The 27,805-nt window shown below is 36.7% G+C and overlaps 1 protein-coding gene across 1 annotated transcript; it reads left to right on the top strand.

Annotated features, from left to right (window-relative positions):
- Positions 1-2,296: 2,296 nt before the first annotated feature.
- LOC143451655 (uncharacterized) lies at positions 2,297-13,217 on the top strand. Its single transcript, XM_076952357.1, has 13 exons — positions 2,297-2,472; positions 2,588-2,713; positions 2,869-3,039; positions 3,242-3,372; positions 3,785-4,025; positions 4,419-4,502; positions 4,969-5,022; positions 5,196-6,178; positions 6,260-6,590; positions 6,686-6,773; positions 6,857-7,002; positions 12,227-12,307; positions 12,952-13,217. Exons 1-13 carry the CDS (start codon positions 2,328-2,330, stop codon positions 13,215-13,217), a joined length of 2,847 nt encoding a protein of 948 aa, XP_076808472.1. The 5' UTR covers positions 2,297-2,327.
- Positions 13,218-27,805: the final 14,588 nt, after the last annotated feature.

Below are 27,805 nucleotides of genomic sequence, written 5' to 3'. Positions count from 1 at the left end.
AGTAAACTTTCGAGTTAACACAATCGCCATAAATCTATGAACTAAAAATAATCGATTCAGATGCCGTGTGATGCAGTCCTTGGTCGTGTAGCAGCTTGACTGCGGTATTACATTGTGGGTAGAAAATAAGAGCTTGCATGGTTGGCAAAAGCTCGGCATGATGACAATACATCGTTGCAATACATACATACAATACATCGACAATACTACTTGCATCGTTGGCAGGATCATCAGTGTAACGGGAGACCTGCTTGTGGCGATTATGCGATCAAATTGAAATACACGGCGGCGTGTGAAGGTGAACTCTTGGATACAGCGCACAGTGCAAAGCTCTGGAACGTGACACAGCAAACAAAACCTGTAAAGATGCAAAAAACCGTCTACCATGCGTACAAACCATACGATGTAGCAAAGTACCCAGTATTCGTTTTAACAGGCATATGATTGATTGATCGTGTCAAACTTCTGCGAAAACACCAGCAACAATAAGATTCAACCATTTCTTTTCTTCAACCTATATTTTCTAGAGATAACAACTATCGCAGAGCGCTTTTGGCATCTAAACTAAATCCCGCGCCTTTTGATGGTGCAATTGGACAGGTTGGACTTAATCTAATTGCAGCTTGTGGGAAAGCTCAACGCTGTTGGTAGCTTAGGATGCGTGTTGAATCGAAGTTCATTGATACTCTTGTCTTTGCCTTCGACTTTTTATCTCAAATCATGACCGATGGCATCCAGGAACAGCAACAAACGCACGATAAAAGATTAGTCACAAAACTCACGGTTTCTACGGACACCAGGCTATGTTGCTACTTCGACGCGCTTGGCTGACAAATTCAAAAGTTTGAGTCATTTCTCCATCTCCCCATCTAGCGGTGATTGAAATGCAGGGATGACTTTCAATTCACTTAAAGTAAATGAAAGTTTAAATGCATTGATTGCTAAATATGATGTGGTATTAACTAGTAAAATAAAATTTATATCTTATTTTTACTGAACATAAAAGCAATGAAAAGTGTAAGTTATAATGCCGAGTTATCGGCAAGCGTTGTTTGCTCAGCGTAATACGGTGCCAGGACGCAATAAAGTATCCAGGAGATAACCCGCCATATATCAACGTAAGCAAACAAGCTCGGCGCTCATGGCTTTTCTCACCCAGGACACTTTCCCATTTTCAGTGCAAAAATGCCGCTTTTAGTTGATTTTCTCAAATCACCAATACGGTCGTGTCTAACTAGTTACCACGAAACCGTGTCGCAAAATATCCAGTCTCATAGCTTTCATAACTCCGGTGGCAAAGAGTCTGTTCTGCCAACACCGGCTAGGAGTTGCTGCCAACACTGTTCTAGGAGTTTCGGCAAAAAAAAGACAGCTCTGGAAAGTCGTCGGAAACGAGAGTGCTCTAGAATTGAACTCTCAACTCAACTCAACTCTGGCGGATGGAAGTCTACTCCGGGAACTTTGGTGGAAGTGATATTTCTCCGGAATTTAACACAGACGTTAACTAGGCTGCTCCAAGAACTCCGGCAGCCACAAAACAGCTTCAGTGACTCCATCGGCAAAGAAACTGCTCTAGAATTTAACACTGGTGTCAGCGAGACTGTTTCGGGAACTCCGTCAACAACGAGGCTTCTCCGGCAACTCGGACGGAAAAAAGACTGCTTCGAAACTTAACCCGACGGCAACGACGCTGGTCTGGGAAATTCGGCGTGAACGATTCTGCTTCGAGGACTTTGGTGGTGACGAGGTTGCTCAAGGACTTCGGCAGAAACACGACTGCCCTGAAAATCAACTCAGGTGCCAAGGAGGCTGCTCAAGATCTTAGGAAGAAGCGAGACTGGAACTTAACTTGGGAGGATAGTCCGGAACTTTAACCAAAACGAGATTGGAACTTTTCTTCAGCGGCAATGAGGTTACTTCGGAGTTATACTTTGGTGGCATTGACACTGCTCTGGGAACCTCGAAGGTTACAAGATTTCTCCGCAATTCCGGAAGAAACAAGGCTACTCAGCAACTTCGGCATAAACAAGCCTGCTCAGGAACTCAAATTCGTCGGCAACGCACAGACGTGCTCGTGCTGGCAGCAGCAGCACATATAATCATCATATATATATATAAACTAATAAAATACTAAAAATACTAAAAATAAAATACTGAAATATAAAATGCAAAAAAAACTAAAATAAAATGCTAAAATAAAACTATATAGAGTTATAGACTAAAGAACTAATCGTTATATTAACAAAGTTTAAATTTCAAGTTCACGTCATCAACAATTTTGACCAGGTATAAAACCTAAGCTAAGATAATTACTGCAACGTTGAAGTATGTCGAAGTCAGAAGAGCAAAGATTGACCGAAGATAAACCTCAACTTGTACAACCTGGTAACAATGAAGAGAGCTCATCAGGTGAAAGTGATGAACAACCTGGAACATCACGTGCTGTTTCAATGCTAGCGGGGATGCCTCATGGTGAGTAATCTGAGATTGAAATGATTAAGTCTTCGTACTTGGCTGTAATTACATAAAAACCTGTTAATATATTACTTGGTATAAAAGTTTTGTTTTTCCTTTGCTTTAAATCCAGGGCCTGCAGATGCAGAAAATCAAGTCTTGCAAGCAATGGAAAATGCTGAAGCTTCTCAGAATGTTTTAAGTAGAATTGATCCAGGGTTGATTGAGCTTACAAGCAAAGTGGCTGAAAGCAGAGTTGGTAAGTTTTATGAAACTGTGTCCCTGAATACGTAAGCACACAATTGTTTTTAAATACTTAGGATAAAGCCTATTAGTTGCATTTATCAAACTATGTTTCCATATTATTGTGATGCCTTTTTATAGATGAAAATCTTATCTTTTACCGCAAATCAGGGCCAGTCATGATTAATTATGCTCCTAAAATTTACCACCACGATGAAAGACAATACCAACATCACGATCAAAGACAATACCAAGACAACAGAGAATATAAGCAAAAGGATGTCAGTGATTTAAAAAATGTAAATTCGACACAAGTTAAAGAGAAACAAATAAACTCTTTAGGTAAGCATTATAAGACCGTACAACGTTTTCTTGTAAAATGCTTATTGTCTTTCATTATCGTTTCACATTTTTTTTCTTTCATCTTATCACTTCCTGAATTATTTTACATGTGTCGCTACTTGTTTAAGTGCTTCGCGTTTCTTTTCTCCAACAGCGGTACAAGACCTATGCATCTTTGCTTAAATATTACATCTTATTTCAGAACCTAATAATCCACAAGCAACAAATTCACCTTGTGGACCTGGGACCAGTCAACACCAGGATGACAACCAAGCCAACCAGCATATAATGATCAGTTATAACTGGAATGATTCAAAGGATCTCGCTCATAAGGTTTGTAAATAGATTTTATATTCTCAGTATACATGTTTTAACGAAGTACACGAAATGTTAATAGAATTAATAATCAAAAAATGTTTAAAACTCCAAATTCAAACTTTGTCTTTTGGTAAATACATAGTTTCGTTCTTCACTTTCGCTGTATCTTAATTTAAAAATTTGTGCTATGGTCAGAAAGAAACTTTTATTTCATACACATATCGTAAATATCAGCAAAAACATCATTTAGATGATGTGGAATTTATAAAATGCGCTGTTCTGTTTTCGTCTTAGATTTATTTTGCAAATTACTAATAACCGAAACCGCTTGTTGGTTTTAGAAAGATTACGAAAGTAGAAGAGTTGCAAATTAGCTACTCACAAACATAACTTAACAGTCTAGTTTAATTTTCTCGCACTTTTGCAGATATCCGATGAACTCTCTGCCGCTGGTTACAAAGTGTGGATTGATAAAGACGAGATCAGAGGAGACATTTATGACAGAATGTATGAAGCCGTTGACAACGCTTACTTGGTCCTCATGTTTCTGTCCGAAAATTATAAACTCAGTGAAAACTGCAAAAGGGAAGTCAAACTTGCCGCTGACAAGAGAAAACGTATAATACCCATTATCACCCAAGACAATTATAAAATGGATGGCTGGACAGGTATGCATTTTTATTATACTTTTCATTTGTGCTTGGTTGTTTTCAACGCATTTTTATGCCTATGACTCGTTGATTTTTTTAAATTGATTTCTACGTCACAAAATGGGATGTTGCTTAAGGTTTGAATGGTAACATTATATTTAGTATTGTTATTTTCATTATTAATCATAATTGTTACACCAGAAGACGCAAACTCAAGTAAACGAAAGTTTGTGGCGATAAATCAATGTTAACTTTAAGAGTTCTTATATTCTGCTCTTGCTTTAACTAATCATTTATGTAAGTTTATGTTTTTTTTCTATTTTTACCTTTGGATATTCTTTACTGAATTAATTTTTATCACCAACTTTCACCACAAATTAACATTTATATTTTTACAATCTTTATCAAAAGCTCTTTTGGTGTCGGGAAAACTCTACTACGATTTTAGCAAAGAATCATTTGAGAATAACTTTGAAAAGCTTATCCAAGAAATAGGTAATTTAACTCATAAGTTGAAAAAGTAGTTATCACAACATTTTATCATTAAAAAAATAACTGAAGTTGTTGTTATTAGTTATTAGTTCTTTTTATTTTACTTACTGTTAGTTTTTATGCTTTTATCTGCTGCTACCTCCAGAAATATTAATTGGAAATTTTACAAAACTGCTGACACATTTTGTAATTATAGCGTGTTCGATTTTTCATCACAACTTTTATTTGCTAAACCAAATTTTTGTTAAAAGCAAACTGCTGTTATTATTATCATACTATCGTTTTATAACAGAGTGCAGCTGTGCATAACACCGATTATATATGGATCGATTTAAACTTTTAGTCAAGGCTTTTGCATTTTGGCACTGTTATGGCTTGTATTTATTTGGGTTTGGAACCAAAACCAAAATATCTCCTAAGAACAGTTTTCCTTTCAACGATACATAACTATTTTTTAACTGTTCCATAGATCATCCCAATGAACAACAGCAACTCACGAAATGTTTGGATACAAATAAAGCAGGTTAGTATACACAATGATGTATTTAATGGACCATTAATGTATGTTTTATATGCCGTAGTTGCTGAGGAAACTACAAGTGCGTTTTGCAACTGTCACGATTTATAAATATATATATAACCTTATGCAGTTTCCTTTTTAAATATTCATGCTTTAAAGGTCTGTATTCTTATCAGACCATCGAAAACTCGGAAAGCGAGAGGAAGCCATTGGAAAGGTTTTGCAAGAGCAAAATAAACGCCGTGAAGATGACATCCGTCTCCAAGCTGGAATCGACGTCTCAGTAGAAGATATTCCAGTTGTCCATCCAAAGTACACTAAAGTATCTTATTTCTGCGGACAGGCAGTTCCAGAACATGAAACTTTTGCCGCTTCAACTGGTGAACCTGATACACTTAAGCGGGATGAGGACATTGAATTTGAAGAATTGCTGAAGTCCAACAATCGCTTTACAGCATTCATAGGTTACCCCGGATCCGGAAAGACGACTTTGTCCAAAAGATTAGCCAAAACAGAAAAATACAAATGTCTTTATTACAAATTTATGGAGATGCCAGTTGGCAAAGAGGTCAGTTTCCGGAAGCTAATTATGGATAACATTTATCCGGATTTAGACGACAGCACTCGAGAGGATGCATGGGAGTGGATCAAAAAAAATCAGAAAAGTTGTCTTCTACTCTTTGATGGTCTGGATCAGGCGGAGTGGTCATTTAAAGACAAAGTACCCAAAGTGGACTATGATACTCCCCAAAGTGTACCAGACCTCATTGCCAACTTATGCAATAAACAATTCCTTCCAGACATTAAGCTCGTCTTTACCTCCAGACCCCACAGTGTCATCAAGCTTCCTGCTCCACTACGTCCAGACTCTACAATCTTACTTGGTGATCTGCCCCTAGAAGGTATGAAGAAACTGTTTTATTTTTATGCTGGTGCTTCTGCCGACAAGCTTTGGAATGATCTTTCCCGAAATGCTAAAATTGTTTTTGCACTTTGTTTCAACCCGCTGTTGCTTCAGTTAGTTATAGCAGCAGGTTTGGCTCCTACAACACAAATTGGAAAAATCAGCACCACAACACGGGTTTTTGCCACAGTTTTGGAGAACCTCAGATGCAGTGACAATGCAAAACACCAAGACATCAATTTATTAGTAAAGCAGGTGAGAGAACTGAACATGTTTCTCTTTGCCTAAAATAGTGGTAATGTACGAGACCATATTATTACTTGTATTGTGTTGCAGCTCAGTGAAGTGGCCTTCAAAGCCACTATGAGGTCTACAGTTGTCATCACACGTGACGACCTCAGAGCAGTTGGTCTTGAACCAGACGAGATACAAGATATCGTCGTCGGCATTTACGCCCATTTTGCGGCAGTCAGCCGCGTGTTTGATGGCCACGTGAAGTATTACTTCGCCCACCAACTGTATCAGGAGTTTTTCACCGCAAAGTTCATCGTTAATGAGCTGCCCATGGATAAGTTTAAACACCTTGTTTCAAACGAGCTATTTTTCGAGGAGAAGTGGTCTGTTATTAGGAGATTTGTTTGCGGTCTGCTCATAGATATGATGAAAGGTATTATCAGGATAGTAGTAATGTGCATTTTAAGTTATGATTTACTATTAAGCTTATTCAAACATGAAAATTGTAAAATATCAACTTTTCTTCAGATTCCAGCATGAGCAATATTGCCGCAACTGGGCACGATCAGCGAGAACGCTCACTCTTGTTATCTCGTTGTTTTTGCTGCTTAAACAGGTGAAGTTTAAAAAGCTTTTGCTGTTCCATAAATGAGCTCATATTAGACATGAAAGAGACAAAAGCAATTATGACTTATTCAGACAAGATGATCAGGTAGAGGAGCAGATTTCACTAACACAAAAGCCAGCAGAGGAGAAGATATCATCTCCAGAACATCAGTCATCAGCCTTACTTTCACATAGGTCTACAGAACAGCAGGAATATATGAAGGCATCCTCATCATCCGGTTTGTACCATTTTGTTCTTGTTACAGTATTTTGCAAATGCTTTTGTAAAGTAATTTGATACAGTTTTCAAAAGTACCAACACCCAACGGTACCAGAAACTTGCTAAGTTATCTAGAGCATTACCAAATTGTATAGGACTTTGCAGAAGAATTTGTAAGGTACGATTGCAAGTTTTATTTATTTTGAGTTACGTTTATGTTCATCGTTAAAAAGCTATAGGTTGTGTTTTTCTGACAAATTTGGATGAGTTTCGTATCTATCGGTGATGAAGTATTCCGTCGCAAGGGTCATGATATTATTGCACTTTCCCCAACTTGACAAGCTTTGTCAATATCATGTTCATTTTATTGACAACCCCGTATCTTCTAATTCCACAATAATACTACAATAACGTATCCATTTAATCACATCTTTTTCATTTTATTTTATGCCTTAAATATAAGTGACCAAAAATTCTACTCAGGTAAGTGGTCGCAAAGACATAAACAATTACGATGATATTTACCACAAATAAAACAGTCGAATGTGGCCTCCAAGGCTAAAACGTAGATCACAATAATATAATGGCAAAGAAAATTTTTTTATTTCAATTGGTACCAAATACAAAATAAGGGCTCATTTTAATAATTTAATTTTCATTGCAAATCAATCCCAAAGTATTACAGAGCACATAGCAAAAGATTTATTAAAACATCCAAAGGTTTGATGGAAACATCGTCTCTAATGGTTACGATGAAAATAATCAAAATAACAACAAAGTCACGTGATCGATTCATTGTTTTCATTTTGTATCAAACTGATCCAGACCTGCAATTGATGAAGTTAACTGTAACTGCTACTTGCACAGCTGTTTAAATTTTAGTTATACTCTAAAAGTAAACGTTGCGCAGTTAAGATGGACACTATCACTGTTAATGATGTATGGAGGTTACATGGCGTCTGAATAATCCCATCATCACCACAGGACAAGGGTAATGCTAAAGCCGAAACTTGTGGTAAAGTACCAGTAATAACTAATAAGCATATGTGTAAAAAACTTACGTTTTATGTCTGACTAAAACTTAGTAATATTCCAAGAAAAGTTGCCGAAGTTTAGGGCATGTTTCAGTGTATCAAAACATAGTGAAGAATCTGGTAGGATGTAAAACGAAATATGAATATTTTTCTGAGTAGTTTGTGTAGTTAGCCTATGTAAGGCTACCGGTAAATATACTTTCATATCAGTTGCAACTACAGAGCTACAATCAAAATCCTTTTTAATCATTTTTGCTTTGTCTTTGCCCACATTTTAAGCTACTGTATATTTTAGCACACTATACTGGCTAACAAACTGCAAAACTTGCATATAATAGATGTTATGACGTTCAAGCTAAATTTCCTAGGTTACTGCTTTCAGAAATGTTCCAATGTGAAAGCTCTGTTCATATTTTACCAAAGCTTTGATGATTTTTATGGACATTGTTGTCTTAGGTCCAAGAACTTAAACACAATTGCATAATAATAACATCGAAAAGTGGTTAACCTATTAGCACAAAGTAAAAGGACCAATCAACCTACTTCCAGTTATAATAGGCTGGTAAAATTGGCTGCAAATAACCATAAACACATGGCTGGGGTATAATAGTTGCATTCATTCATCATCTTTTACAAAGACTCTTTTTTGTAAATTATAGATGTGATAAGTTTTATCAGATAACAGTAAGAATGGATAGAAGTAGCCTATTACACAGCCCGATGATGTTATTAGATGTAGCACTCATGTTTGTTGCTGTGCTACTGCTATATCTGTTTAAGTCTGATATGCTTGGCTTAGTACACTAGCCTTGTGGAGCTCTAGAACTGCTTTTGTCTCACTTAGTTTAGTTTCTTAAATTGCTCACATAACACTTGTTTCCATTTGTTGTTGCATATTTTGAGTATAACCTTCAGCTGAAGTTATTAAATGTGATACGCTAAAGTTAAAATCATATCTTGAGTTGAAAAGGCATTGAGTTAGACAACCTCAGGTGTTGAGATAATTAGTACTAATTATGCTCTGGGAAACAAAGGTACACTTCAGTTACTGTTAGTAGTTTACATGCATTTTATTAATTTAAGTTGCCTTAAATTGTTTGAATTTTCATGCAAATGAAATCAAGTTCATCAAGTTAATGAGCTTTTACTTTATTACAATTGCTACACAAACATTGATACAACATTTTGTACATTACTTGAATCAATGGAATTACACAAATCTATTTGGGTGGTATAAAGCTCAATATTGGGTACATTTATTTTCGTGCATTGTTTGTAAGTGCCGTGGCATTAACTGTAATTTGTGCATTATCATATCCACCTCATTCAACACAGTCAGTCCATAAATTGTCATTTTTGTGCTGTGCAGTATACAGGACAGGCCTTAATAAGCACGAACCCAATGCAAAAACTGATGGTGGGAATTTTTTGCCAATAACTTAATGGAATAATATAAGTTAACTTTAAATAACTTAATGGAATAATATTCATAACAATGTTAACCAAATATAAACTCTTTGCAAATCAGCTCTCATCAAAGCTTTGCATTGTGATATGTTTTCAGCAAGTTCACATTCTCTTTCGAGAAAGATAAATAATAACATTGATAATAACACTTCGAGAACAAATTGAGAGCACTGTGATTTGCGCAAAGAAATGCTATTTATGTTTTGGTACTAAGCAGCATGGAGCCCAAGTTGGTTAAATCACTGGCAATGGCCTAAGACCAGCACTGACAATAAATATACATATACTTGTAGTATGAAATGTTTCTTTTGTCAGTGTCTCATTGTGGCAAATGCTGCCAAGTATACAATGTTTACTCTGTTTTAAAGGGTAATGATGAACATTGTTACAGTAATATAAACAATGTTCATTGCCAAATCATGTGATCACTCTGTAGTTGTTACTGGAGAAAGAGTCAGTGGTTGACTGTTGATCAGTTTCAGCATTGTAACTGCTGTTATAAGCCGGTACTTAAACAAGGCTTTTCATTGATTTTCATCAGTTTTGGTTTGACACACAGTTCAATCAGGTCTGTTGCAGTTTGATAGCATGTTGCAAACAGCACAAGGTGGTCTTCACGTCACACAAATGCATGTGATGTTCGTGGTATGGTTGCTCCTTACTATAGACATCGTGTTTGTTGCGCATGTCTCTGAGGTTGAGTTCAGGAATACTTCAATAGCTGTTTTGCACAGGAGATGTCATTCTAAGAATATAAATATCATCAAATTTAAAATAGAGAAAAAGCATTGCAAATTAAATACTAATTTACAAGTTTCTGTGTCACAGCAGGAAATCATTTATATTGCCATTTTGCTATATACAAGTATTTTGACACTGAAAATCACAACTAAACATACTAGCAGAAAATTAGAATAAACTAATTTGGAGTATACGCACTGTTACAGTCATCTGTATAATACTATAATACATGGTTTGGTCGCAATGTTTCGATTGTTTTTTTCAAAAATTTGGTTTTGATACTCATAAACTGATTCAGCACTCCTCTCCTTATTATTACAAAAGCAATTACAGCACTACTACGAAAGCAAGCAAAACCTGTTTCTGTTTAGTGTCTCGGCCAACAGAAATTAATATAGCTGAAATATGGTTTAGGCTAACACTTGTGTTATTTTACACTGGCCGCCCCTACCAACTCATGTAAAAAAATGATAGCCACCATATGGTGTGCTACACAATTATATGCGATAAAGTCGGCTTAATATGACCACCCGCTTTATATGACCATGTTGATATAGTCCCAAATTTTGCCATACAAATGTCACTGTTTATTATGACCAGTGTTTGAGTATTACGACCACTTTTTCAATTTTATTCCCACAATGTTTCTTTGTCAATTATGCAATGTGACAGGAATGACTGTGCCATGTGAGTTTTCTTTCGCATCATGTAAGAAATGTATGAAATTTTAGAAAGTTTAGTCAATTTGTTTCTGACTGTGTCGATACTGCTTGGTGTATGGCGCTGTATCAGGCTTGCAGCTTCGGTTGTTGTGACTATTCCGATGTTGTGACCAAAATGGTTTGGTCCAAAGAGAGTCATAATAAGCAAAGTCTACTGCATTAACATGCAGTGTAATAATTTCGCTCAATTCTCTTTGCTAATATGGTATTAGAAGATAGTTTTTACACGGCCTCAGAGATGATTCCCCACCAATCAAACATCGGTTATTGAGCAAGACTTAGTACAGTTTGCAAAGGTGGGCAGTACAGCGTACAACAGTACTATAGTACCAAATTATTGTATCGCGGTAATTTATTCAGTACCCATATGATCGGTTCTTTTAGAGAACAGTACAGAATCCTTGTACTGAATTACTTTTTTCGAGAAATATAAGTCGGTCCCAGTGCTTGAAACTTCTAAAATGATTACTTCAAGGTTTTCAGAAGTTTGTTTTTTAAAATTTCATTTTGATTGAAACTTGATTTCAATTTTAGTGCTTTTTGCTCTTTTTTAATCTCCGAATGTCTAATAAAGTCGCATAGAGTGAGTTCACATATTTTTGACCTTTAGCGGGGCCATAATATCAGCAAAAGTTGCACTTGTAACATGATCCACTGTACGAAAAGTAGTTCGGTACCGAGTACTGGCAAAGTACCTGACTACTATTTTGAAATATTACCAATTCCGGAACCGTTGGAACCTTTATTGCCAAGTACTGTACCGATACCGTTACAGACGGTACTTTCAAAGTACTGACTGCCCACCTCTGACAGTTCGTGATCCATGTAATTTCATGCACAGTTTGCTTGTTATTTAGAACAATGCGTTGTATTTGTTATATAAAACCGTTATAAAATAAAAGATCCTCTAACAACTGCTCTTAACATGCAGTTTAAAAATATTACTGCAACCCATTTTTTTGTTTTTAGCAATATATATACTGTGCCTATTTCGAAGACTACTGTTTATTAAATTTGATGAAAATAGTGTTTTCAAACTTTAGTAATCAGCATCAAAAACATAAAATAGTTGTTTGTTTTATGAGCAGCCAGTCAGTCAGAAAAATGAAAATTTGATTGTATGTATACAGCAAGTAGGCTATATGCAAAAAATGTGCGATATTTAAAATTAGTACAACTCACTGTATACTAGCCTACATTTTATTGCAAGCTATTTCGTCTAGGCCTAGACTATATTTGTCACCTGTCAGTATTAAGCTTGATAATAATTTTTTTCCAGATATTGCTGAGAAGAGGAGGATTTGGATAGAAGCACTAAAGTCACAGCTGGTACGATTTGAGAAACTGCAGGGTTGGTCAGGTAAGTTTATTTTCTGACTTTGTCCTAAATCTGCGAATAAATGAATAAACTGCATGTGCATGTTATGCATTATTTGCCATAGACATGCATCATGTGCAGCAGAACAAACATTTACGTTGAATTTCAAAACTTACCTTTACTTGGCCTAGTACAGTAAGGCTGCTGGCAGACTGGTGGTGCTGTGAAAATATTTGTGTGATAATATTTTGTGAAACTTGATTGAAATGACATGTAGCCTATTTAGCCGGGAAATATTTCCACCCAATCACTGGTAGATTAATACAGCAGCCTACTAGGCCAAGTAAAGGTAAGTTTTGTAATTTACATGTCTATTGCAAACATATTGCCAGTGCTAGTGTACAGAGTCTAGCTTAGTAGGCTGCCGGAAATTCTGGTGAAAATATTTGCCGGCTAAATAGGCCACATGTCATTTAGATCAATTCTGGTTGTTGTATTAAGTTTATCTTCAGTTTAAAATGCCTGCTTCTTTTTTTAATTCGTCCCAAACAGATAATTTAAACAAAAGTAAGTTTTCACGTTCAACTTGACTTTGTTGCTTAAACATGAAAAATTTCCGTCTTAAATTTATTTCTATAACGCGGCGAACTACAACCGGTAAATAATTAACTATTATGTTTGTTTAGGTGACGACAAACGCAGATATATTTCGCTTTTATGCGAATTAAACGAATCCAGCGACATGGAACTCTTCAATATGGCGTCACTGCGCTTTCCAACAGAGCTGGATCTGAGTCTATTTAAATTGTCATCATCGGAAGCCGCGATCTTTTGTGACGTTTTAAGAAAACAACGAAAGGAGTTAAAGGAGCTTGGTCTGGACATCTGCTTTTCCCCTGATGATGTGGAAAGATTAATTTCGGTGATCTCTGAGATGCCTGGAAAGGTTTGACGATTTATTCAACTTTTTATCGTTTGCTTAGAACAGCATATGACGTCATAATGAATTGTTTACATTTGTGCTTATGACGTCATAATCGCTAGTACGAAGATATTTTTCAAGGCAGTTTGTTGAGATTACTGGGCAGTGTAGGTCGGATATTTTGTGCTAATTTATATAAAATTGCAGAATAATTTTGCGACGATTTAGTGATTACTTGAATCTACAAGGAATGTGGAATCTGCGATAAACTTGGTCGCTTAAAATTCCTTCTTTTTAACGAAAAAATGACAAAATTTTGTTGGATCAGGTTTAGCCTGGCATGTACCGGTTAATTTTTGGGTCAACAGAAAAGTTTCATTTTATTTAAAACTGAAAATATTTTTGCAAACTTATTATCAGGATTTGTTTCTACAACTAATACTCGATACCGGTTTTAATTGGCCGCTCAAAATTATTTCTATTTAATTCAAAAACCAAGAATTTGTGTTGGACCAGTAGGCTAGGCCTAAATCTGACCACATGGTGCTGGTTAGTTATTAACCAATTAATGGTAATATTAACTTGTATGTAGTAATATATTAGCTTCACCAATACACCAGGTTGTAGTTTACAAACATTTCATCTGCAGGTAAAAGAGTTGGACATCACTGGCAACATAATCAAAGACATTCCAGGACCAGAATTTTTCGCTAAAATTGGAGAATGTCTGTGCATGTATAGTTGCTTCGGAGATGGAAGATTCGCAAATTCGAGCGAGAAACAAAAAATTCAACTCGCCCTTGACCAGCTTCATGGCTCGGTATTCTTTATATCTTGTCATGTTTGTGTCAACTTGAACTTTGCACAGAAATTCAATTTTTAACCAAATTTTTAATTTATAGCGGTTGCGAGTTGATGTTGGTTTTGGCGACGATCTCACTCCGCGCAAGCACTGTTGACGTAATAATGGTAAGTAGGTTTCATTTTTAAACAGAAATACATTATTTACTCAGTTTTTATAAAAATTTCTTCCACACTACGATTGACTTTTATAAAAAGAATTGCGTCGTGGCCGGGATTCGAACCGCGGACTTCTGCGACATCGAGCGAACGCTCAACCCGATGCGCCATCTACAGATTTACTAATTCATTGATAAAATTGATTTATATTTGTACATAAATTAATAGTGATGTCATAATTATAATTGTTTGACATGTTTATTCAAATACTGTAAATATTTACTGCATTATGTTGAATGGTGAATTTGCTGTAATATTTTAGATTTGCTGATTTTTGTGATTTGAAATATCCAGAGTGAGTTTTGTGGAAATAAAATTTGGTGTAACACAGAAATTGGTTTTGTGTCATTATTTTCAGCATCATATTTCTGCACAAACGTTATAGATAAGTTTTTATCATCGCTTATCGCTTTGTAGAGTTCAGCTCTAAATTGTCTATCTTTGCTCAAATCTAATGAGGCTGGTGCTATGGCTTGTAGGCTAAAGCATCTGCCTAGAATGCTGCCTCTACCTTGTAACTGTGATTGTCGTCGGAACGGAACCACGAACGCGCTCCCTTTTAGGGGTTACTCGCTGTAAGAACATCATTTTATGTAGTGACTAAAAAGTTACAGCTTTGAGACTAATTAAAAAATAAAACGAAGAAAAATAGGCTAAACAACTTAATACGCAACACAAAGCACAGCAGCACGGCAGAATCTTGTTTTGGCGTTTCGATATAAAAGCTTTGTTTTCAAGCTGGCAACAATGAACCGAGTTTGTATCGAGAATCGTAAGTTTGTCGATGTCGTGTGTGATCTACTTTCGCATGAGACGCGAAAGCGATGTTTGTCGTGGGCTTTATGCAGTCTGATATCACTTAACAGCTTAGCAGCGTTTATGGTCGTAGCGATAGTTATTAAAAGACGGTTATGACGTCACATCACCAACATCGTTTTCTGATATTACCCGGCTTGGAAGAACGGCAAAGTGGGCAAAGAGCCGAGTGCAGATGTCGCATTTCAATTGCATTTACACAGAGAATGCATACAGATAAAAAGCTATTTAACGATGGTTTGTGTGCATAGAATGTACCAAAAAAGAAGGTTGCGTAATAACGTAATTTGTAGCAAACGTTTAGGACAGGATCTCTGTTACGTGGTTACGTTGGTTGCATAATTATTTATAATTTTGTGCAACATTAGCGAGCACACACACTTGGTATAAACCTATTGAGGTGGAAATAAAAACTCTCCAGAAAATTTGATTTTCTTGCGCACCGAAAAACTGGCAGTTATCTTTTCATGATGGACAGTTTAGGTGAAAAGCGAAACTCGGCGGGCCCTGGGTGCATAATAATTGATAAGTTAGCTTTTGTAAGACCTCAAAAATTTCCTCTTTCAGTATCAGAACTCCAAAGACATCCATTGCGGAGCGGAAGTATCGACCAAAGCTTCTTCCTTTAATGTGAGGTGTAAAAATAAAAAACATTTACGTCCCTCGCGTTTTGGCCTGGATGGTCAACCAGCCTTTAAAAACTTTCGACTTTCTACGAAATTCAAAATATGGCTTCGGGAATGGGGCGATATGTTTTGCTTTTGCGTAGGGTGGCTAAAACCTAGTACACCGCTGTTTCAGAATAACTATGACATGGTGACAATGAAGCTCCACGATTTAACTTTGCCTCAGCGCTAAAACATCACATCATAATCATCATCTGCCAATGGCTATTGGAGCCACGCGTCCACCGTAACAAAGCGACTGCTTTGCACGAAGTATACACATGATGACGCATGATGAGGCATGACGTATACACAGTGGTGAAAAAAGCGGAACGGTCCGGAACACAGTTCCCGTAAATGAGTTATTGCCGGTACGGTGTAAGGGAGTAACGCCAAGGTGTCAAAATGGAATAAGTTAGTTAGTTTAAGTAGAAATTTAAAAGTTTTGATACGAAATGAAACAATATTTTCCGTGTTCCGTGTAAAGATATTTGGACCAAAAGTAGTCACCGCTTTATAAACCAGCTCCGGACCGAAATTCTTTTCAACTCACGACCGTGTCAATTTCTCTCTTGTTGTCCTGCTTTTAGCCCCTCTTGTTCAAAATGTGGGAGACAGCACTCCCTTTTTCGAAATTTGAGACATGTCCCACCTTGAAAATAGGTCCTACTCCTTGGTTATGGCTGCATTTAAGAGCGTCAATATTTTGTTTCTCTCATAAATTTTGGAGTCTATCATGATATATGTTGCAAACACAACACTTTTTGTCAAGATTTTTGAGATAAATAGCGCATGGTTTTGCCTGCATTTACTAACGTGGCTTGACAATTATAGCTAATATCGCAGCTACCGCCAACTAACGGCTAATGCAATTCAGCTGTCAGTTATAGTAAATTCCCACCCACAAAGGAAGTATTTAGACCTAAAAAGTTTTAAGAAGTCATATCATATAGCTTGGAAAAAATATAATTAGGGGAACTATTAATAGGAAAGGAAGATAAAATTTTTCGAGAGGTAGTCTACTCAAAAAATGTCGCAAACGGCCTTTTATTAAAACATCAATTGTTATTCTTGCACTTAGTGCAGAAGTGCACTGTCAGTCTGTTCACGATCTGTAAATTCGAACAAAGTTAATATTGTTGACCGAGGAATTTGTTTGACCGTCAACACAGCGTTGGTTCTGGTGTAAATCCAACACAGCGCCAACAAGCGGAGACTAAACCTACAATGAATCTGTTACCAAATGAATCGTTACTTAACAATAAGAACAAACATCAACGGGAAGTTTCAGCCTTTCTACGTATTCATGTTAATACACAATTCTTTTATAAATTTTTTTTTAAATATTGCATTTTTATAGAAACTTGTTTGTTGATTTATACATAGTTTGATGTAGGATCTACTTGACGTCAGAGGCGGTATTACGAACGCACCTCGCAAGGATTTAGTTTCTTGTAAGCGATGGTTTGCTTCTTGGAAGGATAATGAGGTACTGGCTCGTAATATTTACAAGTTCTTCTACAGACCACCCTAGAGCACATTGCAAGGAAGTAGGCTGCTTATGGGAATATATATGACGAAAGCTTCGAAACAGTTGTGTCTTTGATGAGGTTAACAGAAACAGATAAATCAACATTAAAATTCTTTCTTTTCATAATTTAAAAACTTTCAAAAATTGTTAAATTTAGCTACGACATTTTTCTAGTGGAGTAGTGGAATGGTTTTATTGCCACTTAATTTCCCACAGTATAAAAGAAACTAAAAATGCAAGACTTCTACAAGCAAGTGCGGACAAAATTTGACACTAAGGCGTCAATTTTAACCCACGATAACTTTCGTACTGTACCTTATGACTTTGTTTAATTTCCTTCTGTAATTTTCACTCGTAACTGGTAAAAAAATTAACTTTCCAGATCATAACAGCAAACGAGCTCTTTCATAATTATAGGTTGAAAAGTTCTCGTTTGCAATAAGAAACATACAACTAGACACTCAGAAATTGTGGTTTATAAAATAAATTTGACTTAATTGTACAAAATTCCATGCAGGTTTTGAAAAACAAGATTTACTGACAGGATTGCAACAAGACAAATGAATAGAAACATGGCTTTATTGGGTTATAAGTGAATAAGGCCTCGAATTTACACTCTAATTGGATATATTCCAACTTTAGAAGGAATGGCATCGCGCAAAATTAAATTTTCTTCATAATGTAGTTTGCCATATGCTTGGGTAGTTAGTTCAGTGCAGGGCTGTAGAGTGATGCGGTGTCGTGGTGGATTTATAGAATTGCATTGATCAAGCTTGCTGTGTTTATTGAAATCTCTATCTGAGTTGTTTCTTTTATGTTTGGGGTCTTTTTTTTTTACTCGAACTTTTAATGTTAGACTTGCTTGTTTCAGTCATGACTGTTTTCACTTTCTGTCTTCCAAGAAAGATTTATAAGTTAGGCATAATGACAGATTTGCAAAGTCTATGTTACAGCCACAGAAAGTACACATCTCGTTGAAATAAAAGCAACAGTTGTAGTGCGAGGTGTCTGATTTATAACCCGAGCAGAGGATGTGTTCAGGAATTAATGGGTATGCTTTTATTAATAAAAATAGTTGGGATAAAATTAAACAAATTTTGTTCGCTTTTTTCTGGATCAGCTATAGGCCTCTATAAGAAAAGTTTCAATTAACAGATTGTTCAAGTAATGACGTCATTGGCAATGATGTCATTCTCGTAAAAATGAACGTTCAAACAATTCCAGTAGTCTTGGTTTTCTTGGCCGCACAGGTATTAAGTCAAAGTACATAGGTGATGAAATATGACGTATTGCGCCTAATATCCGGGCCACGTTGCTGTAACTTGCATTTTGACGTTGTCAAGTAACTAAGATATGTATAGATATGTAGAGCTATTTATCAATGTGGTTATGACTTAACAATTGCTGTAGTTCATAACTCTACGTTTATTTTTGATCTATCAAACTTTCCACCAAAACAAAACCAAGCGTCATTTTCTGCTGCTAGTTTTCGACGAAAACGTTCTATCAGAGATTCAACAATTTATTTTCAACCTTTTAGTAGTCATGAGAGTCTTAATGTTTCTTAACTTCTGCCATAATGTTGGCGACTTTAACTAAATATTAAAATGAATGAGAAATATTTAGAGCAATTGATAGAAATAGAATTGTCGTTTATAAAAGATTTTTCAAATTTTATTCTGAAATTAATAAATGTAATTGAAACCGAGTCATATAAATTAAAATTAAAACCATAAAAACCGCTGTTTGGTACCTGTCGTTTATTCGAACTGAAATACGAGATAAACCGCGATGACGTAACAAGGATCGGAAGTAACTTGGACTATGTATCACCTCTGTGAGAAAGCGAGTCTTCCTTTCTTACGTCACATTCAAATACCAACAACACTTCTGGTGAATTGTACAGAGTTGATTGATTTTCAATTTTTGTATTTTTCAGCGCTTTTATTCATTTTTCAGTTGATGGTCAGTGGGATCACTTCAACAAATTTGGACAAGATGTGTGCCAATTATAGGTATTCGCTTTATATCCAAAATGATGTCATAATAGTTCTGAGTGACGTCTTATTTTAGTCGAACAAGCTACTACTGTATTTTGTTTTTCCTATTCGACCCAGCCAAGAGCCCCATGACAAAGAAATTGAGTTTCTGGGAGAGAAACAGACGAGTTGCGTCATCATTGCCAAATTCTGTCAAAATTACACCAAAGTACCCGGTAATATTATGACGAAATAATCTCTTGTCTCAACCTCAACTAACACACACGGAAACAATTCCAATTTTTCACAAAACTAGAAATACTCGATATTTCCACAAAATTCTCACCTTACTTTCCTTGTTAAAGGTCACTGCCCTTACGTCAACACTCACGTGACCAACATGAATCCCCCGGATGTCTGCTTTTCCCAGACGTTTGGTGGCGGCATTGCCTACACGAGATGTTTTAAGAAGCTCAATGGAGTTCATTACAACAATTCATGTATGAGGGTTTTAACCTGGACGACATTAAGTTATTCACTGTATACTTTCTATATTCTCATTGCAATGGAGTTGCCTATATCACTGCTTACAAATAGATAAACTTAGAACTTTATATGACAATTGATAGTCAATATTTCAAATATAGTGACAATATTTCTACCAGATTCCCATCTTTGTCTTGTTCGCGGTAAGTTTTTTATGACGTCACATTATAACAATGATCAGAATTAAGTATTGGCTATAGCAGTCAGGATCAGAACTACCAGTCGCTCAGAGTAACTTATTTGAAATAATTTTTGCCATCTCTTAGTAAACCTGAAGAAGAAACTTATGCTTGCGAAAGCTCGTGTAGAAGAATCAAAAATAAAGTTAACCTTCATAGTGCGACCACCTTATATCTTGTTTTTATTTTACTATCTACTGGGTCAACACGGTTCATCCACCATCAACCAAGTAATTTATGACGCTTTGGAATTAAAACATTTATTTCCTTCTAAACAGATTAACGCGTTGATAATGGTGAATGTCGTCCGAATTTTGGTCACTAAACTCATCAAGCAGAACTCGCTGGAAAGTGCAGTGACGTATTCAAAAGCAGTGAAGGCGGCTTTCTTTCTTTTCAACCTTCTTGGAATTACTTACATCTTGTTTTTTCTCAGTCCGGGAGATGGCGCTGGTGAAATCGCTTTCTTCTACGTCAACGCCATCTTTCAGTCATTTCAGGTAAATTTGTTGATTCCTTCGATTGTGCGGTCAGAATTGTCTTTCATCTCCGGAATGCAACTGGCAGCTTTAACTGCATATCTTACAATCGCGATCTGCACATAATTGCGCTTCTCTAACTTACCATTTGTGTATTGACGTCATGGCACTCTGGCGTTTCACTGACGGAGCCATAAATGTTTTGATTAATACATTTCTGACGAATTTTAGAGAACTTATTGTTTTCTATGACACGGCAGGGTTTCTTGGTCTGTTTGATTTATTGCTTGAGCAACTCGGAAATTCTGAACGCGATTGGAAGGAATTGGCGGAAATGGCGTCACAATACAAGAGTGCCCTGCTTCGAGAAAGACCTCCGTGGTATTGGCTGATGTTTGATCTGCAATTTATTAAATATTTTTTAACAAATGAAGTTTCCCCCCCACCCAGCCACAGATCGAAGATGTCATGTCATTACTCGATTTGATCGGTCTGTTTGGCTTATGACGTAACAATCACAGTTAAGGCATGATTATGACTATATTTAGTGAGACGTCACTCGACTCAGTCCACATCACCGACCACTCATTTCCACGTAACCGTCAAGCTAGACAGACATTGCGACGAATCCGGAACTGAAAGACCAGAACAATTTCCTTCCCACCAATTGCGCTCGGTCATTTTGCATGAAAAGAGTGCTCCGACGCTCCATCCAGCGGAAAACGATTGGTAGGAGCACAGTGTATTACTTTGTGGCATCATCCCTGTTTAATACCATGTACTCACTAAATGCCTTTCATGTAAGTTGTTACGTCACTGTATTACAAAACCACCAATGAAAAGCTTCGATGACGTCACACCTTGCCAACATAGCAAACGCTGTTACACGTCACAGGCAAGTAATTACAAGGCGAGAAAGCAAAGTAGAAAATGCTAAAATAACAATGCAGTGTGGTATTGCATTAGATTCAATGATACTATATTAGCGGTCATATACACATAGAAACATTATTAACAACAATAACATCATGTTACCAATCATCAATAGTTTGAACATAACCGACAGAGCCAATGATTTGGTTAAGAATTTAGCTGTTGGTTGGTTGGTGATTATCAAATTGGCAATCACAAAGGAAAAAAAATTTTACTTGGAAAATCCAATAAAAAATATGCAAATATACAAGGTAAGAAGGCAATGCCAGGAAGAGAATGAGGAAAGACAAAATCTAGAAATAAATACAAATCACAATCTATAAACAAAAGAAATCAACTCGACTCCCAAAATCTGAAAAACAAGATTCATTGCCTCAAAAATGATGCAATCTTTGACTTTGTTGCGCCACCAAATGAGCAAAACACATAAAGTATTGTCACGTTTGACCTGATCTTAGTTGGACAAGTTGTGACAATTTGATTTCAACATTCAGAGTAAAAAGTTAAAAATCTAAGAATCATATTGCGTTGATGCCATGATCCTTCCATAGAAATCAAACGCTGGGAGAATATGGTGGAGGGGCAGGCTGTTCTGTGTACGGCGGTGGGACTGAAATATACAAATCAAATTGAATCACAGAAACACTGTGCCAACTCTCTTGCCCAACCGCAGAGAACAGCTTAAGACAATTGGAAAGTAAATCATACTCAAAATGTACCATATTTGTCACACAAATAAATAAGAATCATAAACTTTAGAACTCCAGTGAAAACCTGTAAATTCAACTTAAAGTATCATGTTAAGCTTTGACTTTTGATAGAAGGAATATCACAATCCAGAATTCATTTTCATGGGATTTAACCCAAAATATTACTTGGTGGTTGGACGTTGGAGACTGCATTCATGCCGTCCACGTATGCTCGTACCAGCATCTGCGCCAATTGTTGTCGTTCCGCTTGATTGACACCTTCAATATAAGTGACCATCGCTCGAATTGGGCAGTCAAAGTCATTTGAGTTCATTGCTCTATAAATCTGTGATGGAATAAATGTGCAAATTAAAGCAAAGCAGAATTCCATGAAAAATAGTGAACTCCAATCGTCGAAACTGAGAAGTTGAAACAAATGCTCAGAGTTGACTTGACACGCACCAAATATAATCATAACTGTATCTCACACATTATCACTTCCGCTTTCAATTATGCCTCAATAAAGACAAGAGTCAAGAAGTCAAAAGCAAAATAAAAAGCAGAAATATCAAATAACAAAGAAATCTTGCTTTAGTTTGTTGTCCGCATATTTTAATTTCAAACCCTGCTTTAGCAGAAATATATGGTTGGTTGCTTCCTACATTAAACATCCGACATGTGGCGGCCACACAAAGCAAACTTACCAGTAACTTTGAAAAGTAAAAGAAATATTTCCAAAACCAGCATCATTTTTACAAGTGAATTTTGTCCGAGGAACTGTGGTTTTAATAAAGGACAAACACTAAAATGATCTTAATTATTTCAAACCGCATTGTAAAGATTAAAATACGGAGTGCTTAGTTACGTTTGAACGAATTTTGATTTCCATAACTCCATTAAAATGTAATGTTGGAAGGAATATCAGACTTAGACTTAATTTTTCAACAAAAACTTTTATTTCATACCACAGCGCGATGTGAAAATGATAGCCAAAGCTAGGTAAGCATGCATTCCAAGCTGATGAGCGTGCATTACAAACTAGGGTTTCAGCTAGTTGTAAAAAAACATGCAAAATCCACTTACCAGTGAAGAATGGCTGTAAGGATTGAAACACGTCGGGTCAACGTCGGGGTCACCAAAATGCAGAGGTCTTGCACTGCTTGTCAGTCTTAACTTGTGATTTCGGACTTAATTTACCTGCCGAATTAATGATCTGACTCCATGGTTGCGTGCGGTTAGAATCCTCTAACGTCTAACCTTTTACTAGCCGAAAGCTCTTACGTTATTACAGATACAGTTTATCATAAACGATCCTTTATTGTAGGAACTGTACAGATTCCGAATATGACACAATCACAAACTTAGCATTCACCATTTAAAAGAAGTCTAACGAATTACAATTAACGCGAATAACGTAATACGTTCGTACGATTCTGTATCTCTGTCTGAGCGGTTACTCGCACAGAAGTTTGAGCTTATAACAGCGTGGAGCGGTGTGAACGGAAATAATCGACACAAAATACACAAACATTTCAAAACGTGCGAACGATTAACACAAAGCGTTGGCAATGGGAATTACCTTCAGTTAAAACTAGGATGTTATGAAATCACCTGGTTACGTACTAAACGGCGTTTTCACATAAAGTTGTTTAGAGCAAGTTTCCAAATATTATTCGACAATTGCAGTTTTATCAATAACCAATATTTCAATAATTAACTGGCGAATACGTTCCCACGAATGATATAATGGTATTAAAAATGCCTCCCAGGCCACTACAGTGTCATAAAGATAATCTGCCATTGAACCATTTACATATTTTTTCCACGTCTAGCGAAGGGCGACAACTCCATCAACGGATAAACGTTTAAATAATATTTGTAAATGTTGTAAATGTTCTTATTGATGACGAGATAACAGTAATACGTTATTAAGGTATAAGAAACAAAAATATACATCTCTCATAATTTAATCCATAAAACATTCAAAGCTTTGAGTAGAAGCTGAAAGCCGACTTTGCTTTATCTTCGGAGGCAGAAGAGATTTGAAAGAATGCTTTTAATAAGTCACACTTGGAAAAGATTGTTGCATCGTGTAACTCACTAGTGAAATCTCGCAAATTGGAAATTTGTAACGGTCAGATTTGGTGACAAGGTTGAGATTACGAAAATCACCTACAATTCTCACACCACCGTTTGATTTTTTTACCAAGTGCATGGGACTAGACCATGTGGAGTTGCTAGGTTCAATGATGCCTTGGTTGATCATTTTAACAAGTTCTTCTTTAGCTGCGCGACGTTTCTCGAAAGATAAACGCCTCGCAGGAGAATGGAATGGAGGTCCAGTCGTCTCGATTTTATGCCGAACCTTGTGCTTAATTACTCGCGAACGCAAAGAAGCATCAAAAATTTCCTGGTAAATGCCGCGAAATTCTGCCAAGCTCTTATCAGATGGTGCGCTAAGCGCTTGTGCTAAAAACGATGAACTTTCTCTGTCGTCGAAAGTACTTCGCCTGTCCTCGTCAACCAACAAACTAAAACGCTTCAAGAAATCCGCACCAAGAATCGGATGAGGGATGTCCGTTGAAGCGAAAGTAAATTGGAACTTGCAAGTGAACTCATGAAGACAGACGTCAATGGATTTGTAACCGTAAGCCTGGATGGGACTATTATTTAAGGTCGAAAAGGAGGTGATTTTTGGGTATTATCGAAACAAGTAAGAGACAAAGGGATTAAACTAAACTAACAACCTGGAAAAGTTGTTAGTCACAATTATTGTAACAAAGTTAATTCAATTGGTAACAAGGTAATATCCAACCAAGGAAAAGCGTTAAAAATATCTTTACAACCAGATTCAAGTTCTGCCGACCAGCAGCAAATAATTAATGGAGAAAATTCGAGAACCAAAATTACATCGCCAACAGAAAACCAGCACTATGAGCTGGATTTAAAACTGTGAAACGATTTAAAAACTTTAAAGCTTTAAATGTTCTTACGTTTTAATGTTCTTTAATCCTGTCATGTCTCCAATGAAATAACGGAGATTTATTTACCAAATTGCCTGGACCCAAAAACACGAAATAAAGGAACGGACCGGTTTTAAAACGTGGCTACTTCAAGCCGTGCTTCCATTCCAATGAAAAACGCAGCAACGAGACTGAAAGACACACTATAAATTGAATTACGTCATAATTACGTTGGCGCGTGCACTTTAAAGGTGATTGTCCATAAACATAAATTATTTAAGTAGAGTGGCAATTTCGCGGCTAGAATTTTACTTTATGTTAACAGAGTTAACTGTTTAATGTTAAAACCTAAGAATAGGGCAAAATATGTTGATAGGGTAAGTAGAAACAGTAAGTAAGCAAGTACCTAAACTACAATAACTATAAAAATGAATTCTGCCATAGTGTTATATCAACATTAAAAGCAACTTGCCTCATGCAGCTTGAATTTTCTGGCCAATACCATGCTCAGGATTCCCTTGTCAGTTGCTTCTTTGCAATTCCTATACTCCTAGGTTATGACGTAAACTAAAAGTGATCTTTGTGAAAACTTTTTGCGCTGATGTTAAAGGAAACGGAGTTTAACACTAGAAGGACGGCAATTTTCGTATACCTAGAAGGACGGAGTGCGTCAATTGACGCAAAAGGTCAAAACGGCGCAAATCTAACGTTTTTTGTTGAGAAAACTGTGCTGTTGCTCCGAAAAAACTACTTCTATCGCATGTCCGCTTTGTGCATTTTAATTAACAAAAGCAATCGCATTGAAAATACAAGCCGTCGTGCCTAAACACTTCTGTTTCACGCAACTCATTTTTCTTCTTGCACTCTTCCGGGACTTCTCTCCTGTTCTGGCGCATTGTCCCTACGAGGCTGCACTTCTTTTCCGCAAGTCGCAGCGCCAGGTCAAGTGAGGTGAAAAAATTATCGCAAGTGACGTTGTAACCTCCTTGAAAAAGCGGAGCCATGAGTTTCAGTATAACGTCGGTGGGCACACTCACGTGGGGGCTCCTTGCGTCATCTTTTCCAACGTAAGGAAAACCGTTGAATAAATATTTGTTTTCAACGTCAACTGCCAGCCAGAACTTTAGACCAAACTTGTCTGGTTTATTGGCCATGTATTGGATGAACTTGCAGCGTGCTTTACACCGCAATAGTTGCTCATCCACAGTTATCTTCCACTGTGGAATGAATGCTTTTTGGCAGTTTGATATAAAACTGTTCCAAAGTTGTGAAGCGAGTGCAAATTTATCATGCAATAGATTCCTACGCCTTTCCGTCTTCAGATCGAACCGAAGGAATCGTATGAGCTCCAGAAACCTGTTTCTTGCCATGGTTTGGGAAAACATCGGACATCCCCACGACCTCCCGCACAAACACTTCACAGGGAAGTTGCGCCCTCCTATCACGCCACGAGCAACCACCGACCCGACGAATTGATATAATTTATCTAACTAAGAAACTCTTACTACACTTACGCTTCGATAAACTTCAAAAATCCTTATATTTTAGGCTGCGCTTGTGACGAAACTACTCTGTTTTGCGGAAAAGTCGACTTGCATAGTTTGTCGACACGTTTGTCACACCTCTGTGCTGGCAGCTGTAACCTAATTCGATAAACCTGTAATTTATTATTTATCAGCAGAAAGAAAACAGTGCTCTCTATTGCGAGAACTGGTTTTTGTACGGTGAAGTAACAATGCGTCAATTGACGCACCCCGTCCTTCTAGGTAGTGACCACGTTAATTATCTCTACCGGTAAAATAAAAACTTCATCTTCATGGGTTAGTTACCTAACACTAATGTAGGAAAAGTCAGGAAATATCACGGTTGTGCGATGCCCCACTTAAAAGTTATAGATGCACTTAGGTTGAAAATGCTCCAATTGACGCGCCCCGTCCTTCTAGTGTTAACGGTCGAAAGTGTCCAATCTTTAGCTTTACAAATCATGATGCTTTCAATATCGTCAGTAGTGTGCCGAGTTTTTCAGCAAGTATAGCTTATATTAATATACTGCAGATATCTGTTTGATAGTTTTCTGTACAGCTTTTTCTAAACCGATGGAACTGAGTCTTATATTTGCGTAAATTTGAAATTGAAATTGAATTACTCAAACAGATGATAAGAATTTGGAAAATCGACTTTTTGGGGCAAACTTTCGAGCTTTATGGAATTTGTTTTGCGCATTGAAATCAAGGTCAACAAGAAAGCTTAACATGTCGTTGCATTATAAAGTTTTCACATGTAAAAATTGTCGCTTAAACAATACTTTCATATTTTGACAGTGATGCTGATTGTGTGCAGTTGAGTCGATGCTGAAGAACAGTTTCGATTCAAAACCACGGTTAACCTTCACAGTGCAGCCAGCTTATATCTTGCTTTATATTTTACTACCTACTGGGTTAACACGGATCAGCCATAATCAGCTCAGCTAACATCTAATTTGTTTGGCGGACAGTTCTAAATTCGTACGATACTCTACGTAATAGAACACAATATAAAATGTGTGAAAATCGGAACTCGCACAGAGGCTAGCTCGGTCATTTGCTACGCTTTGGTCATTTTTCTTTAACTTTTCGTTTTCCTCCTTAATTTACATTCTTGCGTTGATTACTTTTCTTTATATGCCTTTGCGTCTCCGACTTTGTTGAATACCAAGAACCTTAACTTACATTACGCTTGTCAGTTTGTAGAGAAAAATGTTTTATCAGTTTTTGATTTATAGACTGTTCTAACGAGCACGCGCAGTACCGAGGTGTACTCGCAACGTTCAACCACAAGT

The sequence above is a fragment of the Clavelina lepadiformis genome, chromosome 4 (assembly GCF_947623445.1).
Source record: "Clavelina lepadiformis chromosome 4, kaClaLepa1.1, whole genome shotgun sequence".
Lineage (NCBI taxonomy): Eukaryota > Metazoa > Chordata > Ascidiacea > Aplousobranchia > Clavelinidae > Clavelina > Clavelina lepadiformis.
Note: the sequence above shows the minus strand (reverse complement) of the source record. Positions and strands in the feature narration are given on the sequence as shown.

Coding starts and splice junctions, on each gene's coding strand:
- LOC143451655 (XM_076952357.1), top strand. CDS start 2,328: ATGTCGAAGTCAGAAGAGCAAAGATTGACCGAAGATAAACCTCAACTT. Junction 4,026..4,418: donor TAAAATGGATGGCTGGACAG/GTATGCATTTTT, acceptor CTTTATCAAAAG/CTCTTTTGGTGTCGGGAAAA. Junction 7,003..12,226: donor GAAGGCATCCTCATCATCCG/GTTTGTACCATT, acceptor ATTTTTTTCCAG/ATATTGCTGAGAAGAGGAGG.